Raw genomic sequence first — 21,621 nt, 5'->3', positions numbered from 1 at the left:
ATTTCCCTAAAACACACAAAATGCCCTAGAGCAGCCCAGAGAGCTCACTGTGCCATCTCAGAGTTCTGTGGTGCTCAGTTTGGGAATCATGGACCTAAGACTATTTTTGTCATATGCTTTTCTTCACATGGGATCTCAAGAGGCATTGTAGGAGCTGCTAAGATATATGTAGGTGGAGGAAAAGGCGGGAGGAAGGAAGAAGAATTGGAAGAAACTCGTTATCTCAAATTCAAATCTGAATTTTAAAAATAATTATGTGTAACTGAATGTTTAAAATAATAACTTAATATTTTGCAGTAGCCAGGTCACTTACTAATATTTTTGAGGAACTTTCCTAGTTACATATATTTGAGAAAATAGACACTACTGACTCCAAAATAACTACATAAGTCTAATGATGCATTAATTGCAATGGTAATTGCAACACACACACACACATCCCACTTCAATTCTGTAATTCTATAATTTCATATTATAGAATTCAGATTCTACAATTTCAATTAATTGGTAATATGATTTTCATAGGGTTACTTAAAGGGCTTCTGCATATTGACACATATAGGTATCAATATTCAACATTTTACCAAGTACTTGACACACTACTTATGTTATAAACTTAAATCTTAATTCTGACTTTGTGATTAGCAACATGCTAAAATAGTCTCTGAATTACCAAAGAACTAATAAACTATGTTTAGCCCAATTTTCATTTGCAACTATTATAATCATGTGCTTAGTCCAACCTGCATTGTATTACTATGGCAATCATATTCTTCCTAATCCGACTAAAATTCTTATCTGCAGCATGATTAATCTGATAAAAGCAATTTATATAATAATAAGTTTATTTGCTGACATTTTCAACCTGGACAATTTAAGAAGAAAATTGCTGATCCAGAAACAATTCTGAGCACCAGAAACACTCAAAAACCAAAACCAATCAAATCCTAAGAGTAAATAATGGGATGAATCATGAGAGAAAGTTATCGTGTTATTTATAGGGTATGTAGTAGTGAAGAAAAATAGGGGCATAGGAAATGAATTTAGAAAAGAAGATCCCCCCCCCCAAAAAAAATTAAAAAATAAATTAGGAGCTCCTGTCATGGCACTGTGGAAACAAATCCGACTAGGAACCATGAGGTTATGGGTTCGATCCCTGGCCTTGCTCAGTGGGTTAAGGATCCAGTGTTGACGTGAGCTGTGGTGTAGGTTGCAGACGTGGCTCAGATCTGATGTTACTGTGGCTGTGGTGCAGGTGGGCAGCTGTAGCTCCGATTAGACTCCTAGCCTGGGAACCTCCATATGCTGCAGGTGCAGCCCTAAAAAAAAAAAGAAGAAGAAGAAGATTATTATTAGCAGTTTACTATTAGTCTCCTGTTTACTGGAGATATATATAAACTCACTGAGAGCAGGAACTGTGTTTTACATACTGTTATGTCCTTAGCATTTAACAATGCTTGACATATGATGGAATCTCAGTAAGTAATAGTGAGTGACTTGAATTATTGGCCATCAACCCTAAAAGAAAAAAAAAATGGCTAAGAGATGAAGTTCCAAAAAAAAAAAACAAAACAATTCAATCATATGAAGAAGAAAAATGGAAACAGTAAATAGGGCTGTTTCAAAATACCCAAAAATTTAGATATTAGAATGAGGCTAGTTGGTATATATTTGGGCTATATGGCAGGCTGATTTTAGAATTGGGGCATAAGAAGAAGATAAAATTGTCCTCTGGAATAAAAAGTATTAAGTACCATAACAATTGGTGACCATTTAAGATCATTAACCCTAAGTATGCAACCAGGTTATTCTTAGTTAAGTGAAGAATCTAACTAAATTCAAAATTTATTGATTGTACTGACTGTCTGAATAGAAAATACATTAACCAAACAATGGCAATCAGTACGGAATCTAGAGAATGGGCACCTTTTGTCAGTATTTTTCTATTATTACACAGAGGTAAAGGTACTGTTCTTAGGACCAGTGTGGATCACTTTGATAGATGACACAACGTAGAAATGTAGAGAGTGGGCTATGGTCCTGGGCACGACAGGGACCTATCTAAACCAAAAATGTCCTAGCTGTGAAATGGGTAAGGATTCCATCAAGAATCTACACTAAGGATGGGGTTGTTTTAAAAATTCAGGGCTGAAGGCCCCTTCTGCCAAGGAAGGACACATGGAGAAGATGACCACCCAGGAGCACAGAGGTGGGCTCTCACTGATACCGGGTCTACTGGGGCCGTGACCTTGGACTGCCTAGCCTCCAGAATTTTGAGAAATAAATGTCTATTGTTTATAAGCCAAAAACAATTGAACAAATAAAGAAGAATTATAGGAAATAATGCTTATAAAGTAGTACACAAAGTATAGTTCCTGGCACATGAGATGTGCTCAGCAAATGAGGCCAATGGACATGAACTGAAGGGGCATTCCACTAGATGACACTAGCTTAATGGAAACATTCCTTTTTTTGGCTGTGCCTGCAGCATGTGGAAGTTCCTGGGCCAGGATCGAACCTGCACCATGGCTGTGACCAAAGCCGCTGCAGTGCCACTGCTGGATCGTTAACCTACTGCACAATAAGAAAACTCTGGAGATATTCCTTTTGTTCTAATTTTTTTGTTCATTAAGCAACAATCTGATTTGGAATGTGATCTTTGGTGGGCTTGCCCAAGAAGTGGCCTAAATAATAAGTGAAGTCAATTTTTTGGTAGTATTCCTGCCTTTGATCATTTCTGTTTGTTTCTAAATCAGTCTCCTATGGGCTTAGGCTAGAGTAAGTTCCCTAGAGTTTGATAAACTCGGTTTTAAACTGACAAAAGTAAAAAAAAAAAAATCCAATGTCAAAATAAAAAAAAGCAAAGAAAGGAACCCTGGGTGATTTTACCAAGTTATTCTCAGCTGGAATACCTCTATTTGTAAGAACCAAACATCATCCTTTCCCTTTGACAATTCTGTAAATATAACAGCATCTTATATATCACACACACACACACATTTTGGACATATGTGTGCACATCTATTTACCTACCCACCTATACCCACCTACTTACCTCCCTATATCCACATGTGTACGTGTGTCATATATTTGTATGTTCACAGTTCATGAAATGCCTTGACTTTATAATCTCAAAACATTTGCAAAACAACTCTTTGCAAAGATACTGTTCCTATTTTGTAGCAGATGAGAGGGTCATTCCTCTTGCCTGATGCTATTCATTCTTTCAAACATATGTATTTAGTTCCTACTAAGTATCAGGCTCTATCACTATTACCCAGACAGAAAGTGGCAAGTCTAAGCCTAGATTCAGTGTTTCCCCTGCCTCCATCTGCTAATTCTAAGGCTATATATCACAGGACATACATCAAACTGAACTTAAAGAGTTTTTTATTAAGAAACTAAAAATGTGTTGAGCCTTTGGAGGAAAAGCCAAGAGGGCAACAAAAGAGTGTTTGACAGAATTTCCAAAGTTACTATACATCTATTTTGCTTCTAGTTTTTCCATCAAGACGAATGATCTTCCAAAAATCAAAGAGAGGCCAAATGTAGTTAAAAGGGAAATAATGCTCATAATAGGTAAGGAATGTAGTAAAAAGATTTTCCAATTATTTTAAATGAATTCAGGTCCAGACAAGTCCAAGAGCACTGAGGGAAGTACACTTGTCACTGAGAAAACTCTATTGGTAATCTCAGTGGTCACTGACAAATATGCCAGGAGGCAGGAGATTATTTTTAAAAAGGAAAAAGTTAGGACCTATTTGTGAGTTCTTAATGTCAGTTCCTGGAAAAATTGCTGAGTTGATGATTAAACAATTTGTAAGTACTTAGGAAAGGAAGTAGTGATTACTATGAGTCAGCTTAGATTCAATAAGAACAAGTCTTGCGAAACTAACCTCATTTCTTTTTTTTTTAAAAAAAATAGATTAAATGCATTTTTCTTTTGACCTGCATTTTATATACGCACTTCATTATCAACTAATGTCTTAATTTGATCTTGACATTCACCTAGCAAATACCCTGAACATGTGCATACATGTCAGTGAATTGGTCTTACATTGTAAGCTTAATACGAGAATATAGATACCCTGCAATGCCAGGGAACTCCAGTTGGTTAGCACTTAAAAAGCACCTTTGCAATTAGGCAGTAGTGAAGATTAAAAGATTAATAAGACACAGTCCCTGTCTTTTAAGTGTCTGTAGCCTATTTAAAGGAAGATAGAAAAAGATTAGTTTTCCTTTCCATGCGTGCAGTACTCTGCAATAACTCCCAGGGACTTAATGATCTTTGTGGTAGAGACTGTTGCTTATCTGCCCAAAGCCTATATCTTGTTCCCCCTTAGCAACAGAAAATGGATTTTTTTCCCCGGTGGGAAGTGGCAAGGTATAGTTTTCTTTGAATTCTAGGGGATGGTTTGGCTTCAGTGTTCAGTGATTGTTTTAGAGGCAGGAAGGTGATCCTGTTCTGGCCAAAGGGACCTGAGAGAAAGATGGCGAAAGGCTTCTAAACATACCCCTTCCTAAAACAGAGATGTGCAAGGAGGAATCCTTTGTGTCTTTTTCCTCCTCTGAGGTAGTGTGAAGGCGTGGTATCCGAGCAGTAGTGGTTATTTTGTGAACATGAGGGACTGAGACTCCTGACACAGCTGAACCTCTGAGCCAATGCTCCTTAATGCCACATCTTTCATAAAACAAAGCCAAAAACCCCTGCTGTTTAAGCCACTTTTATTTGGGTATTCAGTTACTTGGAGCCCCAAACCGACTAATAGATATTAGTGATACATATTAATTACTGACTATGTTTTCTACTTAGACTAATATTTTTCAATAAAGGAAGCTTTCAAAATAATGCTTTTAAAAATACCAAGATTAAAGATTTAGAAAGTGGCTAAAATCAAACCATAATTAATGACTACTAATCTGGATAAACTCCGAGAGCTTTATTACTTTAATGAAGAAACATTTATACATAGCATTTATAAAAACAATTTATATACTATTATACAACAATTAATCACATGAGGCTTTTGGTATACCTCTTGTAAGATTTTCAGTACAAATGTCTTAATTATCTTCTAGCTCTAACATGCAATCAATTTTTTATTACTTCTTCACTTATACATGTGTTAAATAAATCTATGCCCTGTTCTGCCATTTTTATTTATTTATTTTTCTATGTACAGCATGGTGACCCAGGTACACATACATGTATACATTCTTTTTTCTCCCATTATCATGCTCCATCATAAGTGACTAGACATAGCTCCCAGTGCATTCCAGGATTTTTGATACCAGTCATTAGTGCAAGACGGACCATAGAGATGGGAATTTTTGTTTGTTTGTTTTTGTCTTTTCTAGGGCCGTACTTTCGGCATATGGAGGTTCCCAGGCCAGGGGGCCAATCAGAGCTGTAGCTGTTGGCCTTCGCCAGAGCCACAGCAACATGGGATCTGAGCCTGGTCTGTGACCTATACCACAGCTCATGGCAACACCGGATCCTTAACCCACTGAGCGGATCCTTAACCAACTGAGCAAGGGCAGGGATCGAACCTGCAACCTCATGGTTCCTAGTCGGATTCGTTAACCACTGAGCCACGACGGGAACTCCTATTCTGCCATTTTAAAAACAGCTGTTTTCCCAACCTCCTTCTCCACCAAAAACCTCCAGAGCAAGACAATTCCTTGCTTCCCAAAATAATTACGATGGTATAACCCTATTTAGATTTCTGTCATATTGAGATTGAAAAGTGTTAACAAACCGTAGATGATGCGTAATATGATATAATTACCTGGCTTGTGGCAAACCATAGCTGGTCCCTACTCCAACCCGAGGCAAGCTGTAGACAACTTTTTTTACTGTTGCTTGATCAGGAAAATTAAACATAACTGAAGCTGTGGTAAGAAGAAAAAACATGATTTAGAAAACCACAGGAGAGCTAACCATCAATTTCAGAAATAATTTTCAAGTGCCTTTCCTGATTCATTTGTAAAGGTAATGAATCTCCATGGAAAATCAGCTTTCTGTGTAACTTTATTCATGAGAAATCTAGGATTAATGTTTTCAAACAAATTAATTCTTTTTTATTTTTATTTTAGTGAGGGTATATAAAAGAGACAAATACAACAGAAAAAAATCAAGTCAGTATCACATCATGTAAATGAACAGCATCCAAATATGAGCACATTTTTTCCCAAAATATCTAGGAGGACTTACTTCGGTTTGCCATAAATACTTCCAAAGCAGTGTTTTGTAGAAGATAACGTCTCGAAAACACAGCTCGAATCTCGCTGAACATCCATTTTCCATGAAGCCCCTCAGTGTACGCAAGAACCTAAAATAAAGAGTTTCAAGGGAAGTGTCAGTCAGTTAAATACGTGTCTAAGACTGTATCTTAAACAGTGCTGTATCACAGTCAGTTAATCAGGAATTATTTTCCTGAATTCACGACATAGTAAAATATTATCATTCAATTCTGTATATTCGCAAAATTTCTAACTTTCTAATTTTTTTTAGCTTACGAAGAGATAAAGGAGCAGAAAAGTTATATGTTCAAGGTGACCCTGTGACTTAAAATAGAAAATGTATTCTAACTTTTGGGCTCTGTATACAATGAGTTAGTGCAGGTGACATGACATATACTATTGGTTCTTTTCCAATGTCACTTTTCGTCCATGCTTAAAGGAAGCCCGCTTAGCCCCGAACTGTCCACGTTAATCCCAGCTGATGGGTTATGATGGATCTAACTCAGGGATCAACAAACATTTTTGGTAAAGGGCCAAATACCAAATATTGTAGTTTTTGCAAACCATCTGTCCTTCTCACAGCTATTCGACTTTGCCATTGTGGTGTGAAAGCAGTCACAGAGAATGTACCAATGAATGGACGTGACTATATGCCAATAAACCTTATTTACAGCAACAGCCTGAATTTGTTCCTGAGGTCAGAGTTTATCTGGCCCATGGTCCAAGCCAATTATTAAAGTTACCCCTCGCTTTTCCCAAATTCTCCTGCAACCCGAGGGGTAAGGACATTTGACCCAGAATTGGCTAATGAGATCAAAACCAATCATTTGAGGATGTTTCAGAAAAGCTGATAAAATGAGTCATATGTAGCTGGCACCCTCCTTTCTCTTCCTCGCTCGAACGGAGATGTAATGCAGAGACTGTAGCAGCAATTATGTAACCATCAGAGGAAGGCCAAGGGAATCTCTGCAAAGTTGGCCCTAATAGTGAGTTACTGGAACGATCTCAGCAACTGTCCACATCTGGACTTTTTGTTCCACAATGCAGATAAATCCGTATTTGATTAAGCCACTGTAGTCGAATCTGCAACAAACACATCCCTCCTGACACAGCACTGCATATTAACAATATGTGAACACATTTTCTATTTGCATTGGTGTTCTCATATTTGCTTTGGTGAAAGCAGAATCTAGTTGTTGAGTTTTATGTACACAATACTCCTTAAACTTTGAGAAAAAGTTATGAAGTCCTTTTTTACATTTCCTTTCTCTAGGAACTACACACACACACACACACACACACACACACACACATATTTACATAACATACACTATAAGATCTATTGTTTTTTTTATTTTTTGAAAATTCTATTTTCTACTTCCTTAATTCAATTTTTGTTTTCCTCTAGACACTGGAAGGTCTTGGGAGGCAGTAAGACATCTATTTAAATCCTGAAACATTTTGGAGCCAGACTCCTATTTAAATCTTGGCTCTGCTACTTACTAGTTATAGGAACTTAGCAAAATTATTTAACTCTACCTGATTTTTGTCATTTGGAAAACAGTGATAATAGCACTTATTACTGCATAATTTAAATGGAGACGATGAATGTAAAGTTCATGGCCTATTATTTAGATTCTGTTTATACGTTTATATGTCCCTGCTGTTAAGTATAAAGTGACAACTGTTTTTCACTTTCTAAATGCAAAACTTCTTTTTAAACATTTCACAAAAGTATTACAGAGACTTGCCACAATTTCTATCACTACATTCTTGCTTGGGTGCAAGAGTTTGGAGATTTGAGTTTCATAGATCAGCATAATTTTTCAAATGGAAAGAGTATTAATACAGGGTTTGTCAGGTAGGAAAATTTGTAAGACAAAATTGAGACAACAAAAACTACCTTTCACTATGACCAGTATTTCACACACACACACAGAGGCCATCTGAAACCCAAAGAGTGAAATGATATCTCTGAAAAAAGGAGAAACCTTCCTATGAAAGCTGTGTTGGCATCCTTATATTAAAACTAGTATGCCAGGAGGATGGATGGAGATTTTTTATATATAAAATCACACACACACAGAGTAATATTTTTACTTATTTTTCTTCTTGAGAACCGTAATGTAGTGAATATTTGACCAAATACTCCTTTCCACTAAGAATGCTATCAGTTTATTTTACTTCTAGCAGGCAAGTGGTTCACAAACACATAAAAGTTGGTTTGACTCCTTGAATGCTCCATGCAAAAACTGTCTTACCAGTTATCAATTCATTCCTTCCCAGCTCCAAATTCACCCTTAGTTGCTTATCCTGTGAAAATGAATTTGTGCCCTTTATTTTTCCTTTGCTAGCAGGCATGACGTTGAGCTCTATGGGGAAAGGCCCCTGAAGAGATGATGCACAAGAAAGGGGTTTTTCTCCCTCTTTGTGGACTGCTCACCTAGCGGGGCTTCTCCGGCCTGGCTCCTGCAGTGTGTGATGGCTGACGGCACCCAGCTAGTAGGGTTTTCTCCAGCACACATTGCCCTGGGCAGATTTGTAGCAGAGTGCCTCTGCTGAGAACCCTCCCATAAACAGCTTCACCACCTTCCGAGAGGGTGGTTTTCTGGAAAGTTCCAAAAGACAGAGCTCCAGCAAGCTCCCCCAGCAGGGCACCAGGGCGACTTCTGCATCACTCAGGGAGCTATAGTCATGCCTCCCCTCCCCAACCCCAAAAAGGCCTGGGGGCCTCTTCTTGAGTTCAGTGTCAGCTCAAAAGACAGCGGCTGCTCCTCATACATGCTGTTACTATATTCTTCAGAGTTCTTTTTATTTCTTACTAATCATTCCCTTGGTACTCCAATATCCTGTTGCAATTTCTATTATAAGTATTGGTTCTTATAAATTATAACACTTTCCCCGTTTAAATGGCTATGTGGTTTCTTTCTCTTGACTGGATCCGAGCTGATACATTAACTCCATCAGGTCTCCTACCACAGCTTTCTTAGTCCAGGCTGGGCCGACGACAGTCCTCGGGGACCCTCAGGAGCAAGAAACAAAGAAACTGGGATAATCAGAGGACCTCAGTAGAGACCGGAAGCAGAGGGTAAAAGGAGAGGGAATAACACTAAAAGAAAGTTATTTTGCTAGTAGCTAATCAACAGCTCAGGAGGCAAATTCTAAAAGACAGATCCAAAGGGGCAGGCTATTCTGAACAAGGACAGCAGCGTCTGAACGAGCACACAGCCATTACCATATATATGGGAATATCACATATGGGAAGGTTACCACAGAGTCACCGTGTTGTACTTGGGCTTTTGACATCCTTAAAGGGTCTGATAAGAGACAATGCTCTGAACTGTTCATAACTCCATTCTAGGAAACCCGAAAGAGTGCAGAGTCCTTTTCTTTCTTCTTTATTTTATTTTATTTTATTTTAGGGCCACAGTGGTGGCATGTGGACGTTCCCAGGCTAGGGGTCGAATTGGAGCTACAGTTGCTGGCCTGTGCCACAGCCACAGCAGCACTAGATCCAAGCCACGTCTGTAACCTACACCACAACTCATGGCAATGCTGCATCCTTAACCCACTGAGTGAGGCCAGGGACTGAACCCGCATCCTCGTGGATACTAGTCAGGTTCGTGACCAGCTGAGCCACAGTGGGAACTCCCTATTTTATTTTCTTTTTAACAGCAGTCCACCTCCTGCTTTCTCTTCTTGTTTCCTTTCAGATTGATTATCTCTTTTGGAAGGAAACTCTCCTAAAGTTTTTTAACATCTTTTTTCTTTGAGTGCCTTTCCTGGCATATGCTTTAGAGTTACTGTGTACACTAAGCTCCCATATCTCTTCTACGGTATTGCTTTTTAATTCTGTGCATGGCGCTTATTTATTTTTTTGTTTGTTCTTTATCCCATTTGTAACATGAAAATTCCATGAGACCAGGACCCTCATCTAACTTATTTACTGCTCGATATACAGGGCTTAAAACAGTGCCTGGCACATATGTGCTCCATATACATTTGTTTGTTGAATAAATCACGAAGAGAAACAGACAGAGATAATAATTATGGGCAGAGTTACAAAGAGGTCTTACAAAGTATTTGCACTTCTGAGTCCTTTACTGAACTGGAAAAAGCTTTCCAGTTTCGCCTTCAGACTTTTCATGTTTATTATCTTAATGGCAGAGCCCGCCAGAGGTCTCTCCTGACTTTAGATTAAATCAAGATCTAAACAAGCGATCTAAATAGAACAACTGGTTTCTCTTTTCTAGGAGTCTAATTTACACCCGCAAGGAACTCTAAACTGGGTTATAACCCATCCTGAAAGACCCCCGTCCCCCATAAAAAGGCTTCCTCCACTCCAGAGGGCTTACGGAAGGTCTTTCGGCTACGGCATTTTGACTTTATCAAAGAGTTACGCCTCTCATTCACGACGATGTATACCGAGGTGTGTCGTAGAATATTGTTTGGCATCCCTCCTAAGCATCAATTTTATTTCTGGTAAGTAATTAAAAGTTTTTGGAGTGATAGTAATACAGATATGATGGAAAATAATGTATTTTAAAATGACGAACTGTTGAGATAAACCCCTAGCATTCACACAAATTTTGTGACTGCCGTAGCTGCCTGGGACTATACCCCGAGTCCCCTTTACTCTCCTTTGCTCAGATGCAATGAGAAGGCCCTGAAACTCAGCCAAGGGGTAACCTTGAGACAGCTGACCTGTAAACACCTGGTGGCTCTTAGACGGTAAAGTAGAAGGTTGTGAGACTGGAGGCAGAGTGACCAGTGAGGATACTACTTCAGGCACGTCGTGGGGAGTTTAGCCAATTTGTACATGCATCGAAAATGCAAAGGAATATCATTCATAGCTGATTAAATAGTGAGTTTACGTTATGTTTCTGTAAAAATCTGGGCAACAAGCCTAGGTCAGAAATATGACCTGATACTATAAAACTGCCTGTATTTTAGTTATACCTCTACCGGTTACATGGTGTTTTATAGGTCTCAGGACCTTCTATAATAACTCTTAAAGCTAGTTTTTCATTATAGCTCAAGATATTTTTCTAAACCATATAAGTACTTTCATCTATACTTGAGGTTTGTGGTTTTGTTTTCTTTCTTAAGTCAACTTTCCCATATCATCAGATTTGTAATTGCCAGTCTCTCCAAGTTAATATCCTCTGAAATCTAATCAACAGACGCCAACTATCTCAATCAGCTACATTTTCTGAAAACTGAATAAACATAATTTCTATTACATCATATAGGTCATAAAACAAGAATATTCAAGCATCTTGATCACACATTTTCTGGAATTTCTGCGATTTTCTTAAGTGGCCATGAACTGTTTTGCGCTAAGGACTTAATATCCAAAAGAAGTGAAAGGAGAAAGAGTTCATGCTGGCTGCATCCCCTGAGGTCTGCCCTATGGACTTCGGAACTGAAGCACACAGGACACAGTATCAAACAAATGTAACAGAGACCCCTTGTAAACCACCTCACCCAAATGAGTGCCTTACACATACACTGATGATCGTGTTGAAGAAGAATGGAGTTGCCGTGCACTCATGTGTGTCCGACATGCAGATGTTGTCAGAAGCATGGGTATGGCTGTCACATCAGTTTCATCTTTTTTTCCTTTTAAGGCAGCTAATAGCGTGTGACCTAAAAGGTACTTGTTTAGTGATGGCGTCGCTGATCTCAAATCATCTGACACATGTATTAAAACGAGTATTTGGATATGAAAGAAACCAAAGTTTGCTTCAAGCTATATTTTCTGTTAAGAATTGTTGAAAATGATGGCAAGGGCTGGGGAGACATGCCCTGTGCAGTGTTCACGAGGCCCTCATATCCAACAGACATCTGCAGCTTGAACAGTTTAATTAAAGGGCTGTTTATGCAATGGAAAGCTCTAGTCCTGCTACTTTTCTAATTCTGTACAAATTATCAATGATTCGGGATGTAACAAGTATATTATGGAAGGAATAGTTCAAGAGGAATTGTGTTTCCATCCACACCTGATTATCTATGTTCTCTCCCCTTCTGTCAGATGAGAGGAGAGGAATTTAAGGCCCAGAAAGAAAGCAGAACCACAAAATGGAAGAAGCCTGGGTCCTGCAATGACCAGGGAAGATCGTTCGGGACCGGTGCTTGCTGTCATGGCACGTGCGGTGAGGATGCAGGAAGCAGCAGAGACAGCAAGATGTTTGGAACTCCCGCCTCCCAGTTCTCACCGCCGTCTTAGTGATGCTATTTCCTCACCAGAGGCATAGGGAACATAAGCTCTAAGAAAAAAATTGTTAGAAGTGTACGGGAAAACAGAAATACCAACCTCATAGACTAGGCTCTTCTGAGTAATGAGTAACTTTCCAAGAGGTGAAGTCCGGTACACGTACCTTTAAAGTAAGTTTCCGGAGCCTCGACTTCTTAACATCTGTCTGCCTGAGAATATACCTGCGAGGGAAATACAGCTTCTTTCCCGTCTCTCTTTTCCCACTGTCCTTCCCCAAGTAAAACAAGGGGAGTGGAGGAAAGTTCTCTATGGTATATGATCTGGGGTATGAGATCTAGTGAGGGGGTGGGAGTCTCACATAAAGGACACTTCAAAATGGACGTGTTGGGAGTTTCTTTCGTGGCAGAGGAGAAATGAGTCTGACTAGGAGCCATGAGGACACAGGTTCAATCCCTGGCTTCGCTCAGTGGGTTAAGGATCTGGTGGTGCAGCATGCTGTGGTGTAGGTTGCTGCGTTGCTGTGGTTGTGGTGTGGGCCAGCGGCTACAGCTCCGATTTGAACCCTAGCCTGGGAACCTCCATATGCCGAGAGTGCAGCCATTAAAAAAAAAAAAAAAAAAAAAGGACAAAATGGAAGTGTATGCCCTCAATCACTGGATTAAAAAAAAATGTTTTGCAAGTCAAATGGTTTCTCAATTCTTTACTTTCAAAGAGTTGAAACTGGATCTAATTGAACTGTCAGTTGAGAGATAATTAAAAATAATTTTTTGGCAGTAGATCACTAGGTGAATTTTAGCATACCACTTAGAAGTAGTTCAGAAAACTATATGAATATTGCTACAATAACACTTCAACATCTCTATTTATTTATAATTGCGAACAAGACTTTCACACATCTACAAAACAGAAAGTTAGGAGTAGCTTTAATATTGATCCCTGCATTTTTCTAGCAATAAATACTACTTATATGTAGATACACTAACCATTCATCTCATTAAGAGCTGAATTTCCAGTAGCATTTTACTTTTTATGTTTAATAATTATTTTTCAAAGCTGACAATATGATATTTATGTTGTGTGATTACACGCTGATAATATTTATAATAATAATTTGTTCCAGAACAAAAATGTTAAACACCTAGAACTTTATGGTCAGGAATTTATAATATTAAAATTTTAATTCATGTATATACTTTTTGCAGAATAGTAGAATATCATGATCATTATAAGAGTTTCAAGCATAAAAAAATTTTAGATTAGATAAATTTTGGGGTGGGAATCAAATGGAAATATTAGTTAAAAGAGAAAGCAGAATTACATAAAATGTCCATTTGAAAAAAAGAGATTATTTGTACATTTTAAAATGGATGATGATAGTAACCAAATCATTATTCATTTGGATATATTTAATTCTGTTGAGCATATGCGAAAAGCATTGCAAGAATTTCATTTTAAAATATCGATATTTAGAACATGCTGGACACTATATCTTTTAAAAATTGTAAACATAGAAAATTTCAAAAGTTAACTTAAACATATTTAATATGTTAAATAGTTTTATAAAAATTATTTTATGGAGTGGATTAAAAAAAAAAGTTAGAGGGACAACTGACCCACCCTGCAAAATAAAGAAAATCTCAAATACCTGATAGAAAAATCTCACTTTAGCCTTTCATCCAATTAATAATGAATACAGTCATCAAAACAAAACTGTCAGGGACAGCACTGTAATCAGTGAAATCTAATATGGGCCAAAAAATGATGACTCCGTCAAATCTTTTCATTAGAATTTACATGGAAGATAATTAATCCCAATGAAAATAAAGAATTTGTGTAATAGAAAATTGACAATGGGAAAAACTGGAAACAGCTGAACTGTGAAGTAAATTAAAATGATCAAGAAACTAAGCTGGCAAAATGAGGGTTTCCAGCAAACACATTTTCAATGAAAATTAAGCAATATATGCTATATTATTATATGTCTGAAGTTACATATTCATAAACACAGCCATGGTCACTATATACAGGTTAAAATTTCAGGGTCAAAATATCCTATAATCGGGGGAAATTTAGGCAGCCCATTTATAAAGAGCTTTTTATTTAACAATCTTGTATTTTGCACTAACATCAATTTATGTACCTGTCTCTCCTAGACTTAAAGCCTCCCTACGGTATGCCTCTTTTAGTTACTAGCTGAGACACCTCAGGCAAGTTAGTTCATTTCAGTTCTTCAGTTTCCTTATCATAAGATGGGGATATACTAATACCGAACGTCATAGGGTGGCTGTGAAACAGAATGAAATACCTCTTCTTAAAAATGCTGATGGCCAATAGGCATATGAAAAAATGTTCAACATCACTAATTATTAGCGAAATACAATCAAAACTACAAAGAGACATCACCTCAAACTAGTCAGAAAGGCCACCATCAAAAAGTCCACAAATAATAAATGCTAGAAAGGGTGTGGAGAAACAAGGAACCCTCCTACATTGTGGGTGGCAATGTAATTTAGTATAGCCACCATGGAGAACAGTACAGCACTTCCTTAAAAAACTAAAAACAGATTTACCAAATGATCCTGCAATCCCGCTCCTGGGCATATATCTGGAGAAAACTATAATTTGAAAAGATACATGCAGTCCAATGTTCACTGCAGCACTATTTACAATAGCTCACACATGGAAGCGACCTAAATGGCTACTGACATAAAGACGATGTGGTACAGTATACAATGGAATATTACTCAGCCATAAATAAGAGTGAAAAGCAACCTAAATGGCCACTGACATAAAGATGATGTGGTACAGGTATACAATGGAATATTACTCATCCATAAATAAGAATGCAATAATGCCATTTGCAGCAACATGGATGGACCTAGAGATTATCATCCTAAATGAAGTAAGCCAGGTAAAGACAAATATCACATGGCGTTACTTATATGTGGAATCTAAAAAAAAAAAAAAAAAAAGCATACAAATGAACTTTTTTCCAAAACAGAAAGAAACTCACAGACATAGAAAACAAACTTATGGTTAACAAAGAGGAAAGGGGTGGTGGAGGGATAAATTAGGAGGTTGGGGTTAACGTCTATATACACTATATATAAAACAGAAAAGCAACAAGGGCCTACAGCATAGCACAGGGAACTACACTTGATATTTTGTAACAACCTATATGGGAAGAGAATTTGAAGATATATCTGAATCATTTTGCTCTACACCTGAAACTAACACAAAATCAAATACACTTTAAAAAATGCTCAGTGTATATAGCACCTGGCATACAGGAAGTACTTAACAATTGTTAGCTTCCTTCTCTAATTATCGCCTGCTTTCTTGTGTGCATGTGTATAGCCACACACATATACACACACGGAGCAGATCTCTGTTTTTTTGTTTTGTTTTGTCTTTTGTCTTTTTATGGACACACTCGTGGCATATGGAGGTTCCCAGGCTAGGGGTCTAATCAGAGCTGTAGCCTCTGGCCTACACCAGAGCCACAGCAATGCTGGGTCCAGGTCGCATCTGTGACTTACACCACAGCTCACGGCAACACCAGATCCTTAACCCACTGAGCAAGGCCAGGGATCGAACCCGCAACCTCATGGTTCTTAGTCGGGTTCATTTCTGCTGCACCACAACGGGAACTCCAGATCTCTGGTTTTGACCTTCATTAATGTCATTGCCAGCAAGGGACGGAAAACCTGAACCATAGAATACAACCTTTAAAACTAACAGTCATATAATAAAAAAAACGAAAACAAAACAAAAACAAAAACAAAAAAAACTAACAGCCACAGCTATTGTTTCCCTTGGCAGCAGTTTGCATTCTAGAAGTTTTCCAAAATCACAGTGCTAATCTAACTAGAATAGCACAACTATTTGAGACATCAGCTTTTGCTACTAAGCTTGTCCTCATGACTTATCAATTTTATTATTTTTTCAGTGACTTTCACTTAAATATTTATTGATTGAGCACCACAAGCCAATGGTGAGTGACAGGCAGAGTCTCTGACCTCAGAGAGTTCCCTGTCTGGTAGAGACTCATCAATACTGGGGAAGGCGAGGAAAGCAGGGAAGGAAGAGAGTCCCCAACAGAAGGAATATGTATGGAAGTAAGGCACTTTGGGGGCTAGGTCCAGGCAGTATGGAACACATATTGCAAAGCGGAGAAAGGTGAAAAATAACATTAGAATATACGAAGTAGGTAGGGAGTCAGGATGTGGGGCTACATCACACAATTTGTGTTTAAGAGTTTGGACTTTTGGTCTGAGACCAATGGAGAGGTGAGATTTGATTAAATATGCACTTCAGAAATCACTGCTCTGACTATAGTGTAGAGGTTGCTTCGCCTGCAGAAGAGTGAAGCTGTTTCCATCATCTGTGCAAATATTATTTTATACTCACTAGTAGAAAAGCATGAATTCTTTCAAAAGAGTATTATTTGTACCTTTGCAATAGTATCTCTCACACTGTGGGAAGTACTTTTAAATTGATCTATTTAATTAAATATATTTCCCCCAACTCTAGTGTTTATGAGGGTACAGGCTAGGTGATATCCTGTTTTGTATTCCTTATAGAACCAGCACATGGAAGGAACTCAATACATTTTTGTTGAATAAAATAGTTAAAAATTTAATTTATAAACAAACTCGGAGATGCAGCTGCAGTCCTCTGTGCCTACTTCATCCTCAAAAGCATGGAAACTCTCAAAATTACAGTAAAACTCTCAAAATTAAAAAATGATATTGGCGAGGTTGCTTCATTTTTGTCTTACTCATGAATGTCCCCATGTGTAAATATTATATAGTTGGCTGTGCTTCCTCATTTTCTCAAATTTGGCATACTCTAAAATCTTGTATTTGTCCCTCTGCTGTTACTTTACAAATGGAAGGGATGGAGGAGGGGGAATGCTACACTATTGGAAAGAAACTAATTTCTAGAATTCTAATACTAGAAAATGAATACCAATACTAAATACTAATACTAATATTAATTAAATACTAAATACGAATATGAATGCTAGAAAACTAATACTAAAACTAATACTAGAAAACTAATATTAGTATTCACTTTCATTTCCACACCAAGTATATTAATCTCTCTTGCATTTACTGACAATTCTTCAAGTATTTATACAGCTCCTGTTTTTAGATTTATGTTCTTCTGTATCAGATCATTTGGGTTTCAGATCAGAGGTTTTCCTTTGAACCAATTTGGTAACAGGGGTCTGATTTGTAGATGTTAGAAACTGTTGTGTATTAGATTCCAGATATAAGTGATATCATACGGTATTTGTCTTTCTCTTTCTGACTTAACTTCACTCAGTAGGAGCTTGGGGTTAATAAATGCAAACTATTGCCTTTGGAATGGATTAGCAATGAGATCCTGCTGTGCAGCACTGAGAACTATGTCTAGTCACTTATGATGGTGCACGATAATGGGAGAAAAAAGAATGTATACATGTATGTGTAACTGGGTCACCATGCTGTACAGTAGAAAAAAAATTGTATTGGGGAAATAACAATCAATCAATCAATCAATCAATCAATTGTCAGCACAAACTGATTTCTCTTTTTGGAAATATTTCACACTGAAATTTTAGGTATAGTCAGAAATGATACAATATTATATGGGGGGGTTGTGATAATAATTGCTGCAACAGTGGCATCGGTCAACTTACAAAGTAGATATAAAGAACTGCTTTCAACTAGAGATCTAATGGTATGGACAGAAATTTTTTAAAACATTAAACATTTTCATTTTCAGATTTTATTTTTAATTAGCAGTAATCATACCTCAGATTAACCTTACTGGCTACGATACTGCTACTGAACAAAGCTCACGTTTTTATTTTAAAATTTAAAACATAATACTGAGAAATGCATAATGAAGAATTTTTTTTAATTTAAGGGAGAAGCTATTTTTCCTCTAGTTAATTATTTATATCATCCTCGAAAAAATTTCATGCATATAAATAATAGTGCACCTTTCAGTTTATATCCATTAGAACTTCAAATACTTAAAAAAAAAAACTAGATCCCCCACATCATGAAACTACTAATAGAATTTAAATAGCTATGCACATATGGTACATAGCAGATATTTAAGAAGTTGTTGGAGTTCCCATTGTGGCGTAGTGGAAACGACGAGGTTGCTGAGAGCTGTGGTGTTGGTTGCAGACACGGCTCAGATCTGGCTTTGCTGTGGCTGTGGTGTAGACCGGCAGCTGTAGCTCCAATTGGACCTGGGAACCTCTATATGCCGCGGGAGCAGCCCTAAAAAGCAAAAAAAAAAAAAAAAAAAAAAAAAAAAAGTTGTTAATTACAATTATTACTAGTGGTATAAATTCCCATGTTAGCCACAAGGTGCATTACGTCCAGCACTGATGTTCTAACCACCTGATCACTTGCAGGTCCCAAACGTGCCATGTTCTGACATGCTTTTGTGCCCCTGCACATGATGTTTCTTCTGCCTCGAAGATCCCTCCCTATTCTGATTTTGGGATTAACTCCTATTAATGACTAAGCTAGAAAAGCCTGCTGCTCCGTCTACAAAGCCTCTACCCAACTCTGACAGTCACCAGACCATTGTTATCGTTGTTGGTTTACTTGTTGGCGTCTCTTGCCGACCTGGTGAACCCACCAATAGCAGGAATTCTTAGTGCACCTCCGTGTTCTTCAGACAGAGCACAAAGCCCAGCACATAACAGTCACTTAACCGTAGCGATTATTTATGAACGCCTTTGTTGATCTGTATTAAGTAATATTTATGCACAGAAAAGTTATTAAGTTTTATGGCTATATTAATTAAAAGTCATCATAAAATAGTCCAGGTTGATTCCTAATTCATTGTACAGGACAGGACATGGAAAGTGCCCCCTCCTGTTAAGTTCCTTTTTACCATGTTGATTACCTGACCCCACCACTCTGGCTTTGGTAGACTGAGCCGGGATGGTCACCTGATACAAAGTAGTTATCTAAGCAGAAGAGCCACAACCAGTGGCGGTGGGAACCCTATCCATCACAGCCAGGCTATCATGAATGCTGGTTGACCGACCCCACTGGATCATCTTTCTTAATGATTACAATGTGAGATTTTTGGAGACAACTGTAGCAGCAGGAGGGTTGGAAGAAGCCAAAGGATGGAGAAGACAGTCATCAGAAATCATCAGGCAGTGGGAATTCTGAGGAGGCAGAAGCCAAGATATTAAGAGAGGAGTCTGGTGGTAGATGGAACCCTCTCCTGCTCCAGACACATATGGGTCCACTTTGCTCTCCCGGCTCCGGTCCCACTGGTCTTCCTCCAGTCCCTCGTCCATACCATGCTATTCGCTGTCACAGGGCCAATGCACATATTCTTCCCTCTATGGAAATTTCTTCCCTCCCCTATTTGCCTACTTCACTTCTACTCATCCTTGAGCTCTCTTTACTTCCTACTTTCTCAACTGGCCTCTCTTGCCAGGTGAAATCGCACCATCACACACTCTCATAGCACCATGCATGAGAGAGGTTCTCTTAGCAGTACTTAACACATTTGTAACTTTGTAAACTTATTGTGTCATTTACTTATTTAATAGCCACATCTGCAGCATATGGAAGTTCCCAGGCTACGGGCAGAATTGGAGCTGCACCTGTGAACTTGTGGCAATGCCGGATCCTTAACCAACTGAGCAAAGCCAGGGATGGAACCCACATTCTGACAAACACTATGTTGGGTAGTTAACCCACTGAGCCACAACAGGAACTCTATTTATGTAATTTATTAGTGTGATCTCCCCCATTCTTTGACCATTTGGTTCTGCTCTTTACTGTATCTCTATTGCTTGGCACAGTGTCCAGAACATTGTAGAAACTCAGTAAATACTCGGCTGAGTGATTAAATTAAAGGTGTTTTGTATCAGTCACTCTGTAGTAGCAACAATACAAAGACAGAGAGAGCAACTGGCACTATAATGTCAATGGTGGCTATGACTGAAGGGACATTGGGAAGACTGGGCCATTGGAGCTTAGATGAAATTCCAGTTTTTCAGAAGCCCTGATAAGAATTTCTCATCACTCGTACTTTTCTATATTTTCCTACCATAAACGCTGTGTAGACACTACTGCTCACCCACTCAGAGTCTACTGCTTCCCCTCCACCTTCCCAATTAAGAGAATCTGGACTGTGTCCCAGTTACTGACCTTACACGTACATGCACTGCTAAGTCAAGGCACACTGATCCAATGGCCAGTCTCAGAAGCAGATCAGGTTTGGAAAAGTGTCTCCATTCTTAAGAGGGCACCAATGGAAGAGATGCTCCCTTCTTCCTCTGGACATTCCTGAGCTAATGCTGATTTGGGGGAGTGATGAAGCTACACTGCTGTGGTGTGAGAACGAGTACTCTCTGCAAGGGTGATAGAGTGGAGGTAGGCAATGACTCGGGTTCCTGAAAACATCTAGATGTAGCTAAGAGACTGATGCAATTCAGGACTTAACCCTGAGAGAGTTAGGGCCGATATAATCCAGGACTCCCTATTTTATGACACATATGCATGCACATATACATACACACTACATACATATATACATGTAAAGCCATTTGAGTCAGACCACCAATTACTTACAATTCAAAGTTTTCTGATGCAAATTCTTACTATTTGATGTAATTTTCATATCTCTGTTACTTGAAGGAAAAAGCCTGTCTAGCACACAAATATACTCCCTCCTCCCCCCATCAAAAAAATAGGAACCCTATACTATCTGCTCATGTTTCTGCAAACCTAAACTAAAACTGAATTTAAAAAAAAATCTATCAAAAAATTTAAAAATATGCAGACCTTAAACCTTTTTATACTGTGTTTATTCTAGAAGAGCTTCCCATCTTGTCTGCCTGATAAAGTCCTACTATGTATTAAAAACTTACTGCTCCAAAAACGTTTCCTCAAAAGATGCTCACCATTTATCAAGTATCTGCCAGGCAGAAGCCAGGCTCCTCAGGAGCCAGAAAGACAGTATGAATGTGAATCATTTTTCAAATTTTGAAAACTTTTATTTTTTTGGTGAAAAGTAGTCATTGAAAGCTATTTTCATGCAATACCTGTTCAGTTTCCAAAATGTGTTTTAACTTGAAAACCTGAGTATTCCCAGGCACTCACAGGTGCATCCTTGGAGTTCAT

The 21,621-nt window shown here is 38.2% G+C and overlaps 1 protein-coding gene across 16 annotated transcripts in view; it reads right to left on the bottom strand.

Moving 5' to 3' along the window:
- NBEA (neurobeachin) overlaps positions 1-21,621 on the bottom strand; it is a 637,779-nt gene that overhangs the window by 122,730 nt on the left and 493,428 nt on the right. For all 16 annotated transcript variants that reach the window (XM_021065194.1, XM_021065195.1, XM_021065200.1 and 13 more), the window contains 2 exons: positions 6,215-6,332; positions 5,790-5,892 (listed from right to left, as the gene is read on the bottom strand). In XM_021065194.1, coding sequence (XP_020920853.1) covers positions 5,790-5,892; positions 6,215-6,332 — 221 coding nt within the window. The remainder of the gene's footprint in view (positions 1-5,789; positions 5,893-6,214; positions 6,333-21,621) is intronic.

This window comes from Sus scrofa, chromosome 11 (genome assembly GCF_000003025.6).
Source record: "Sus scrofa isolate TJ Tabasco breed Duroc chromosome 11, Sscrofa11.1, whole genome shotgun sequence".
NCBI lineage: Eukaryota > Metazoa > Chordata > Mammalia > Artiodactyla > Suidae > Sus > Sus scrofa.
This window is presented reverse-complemented; position numbering and strand designations above follow the sequence as displayed.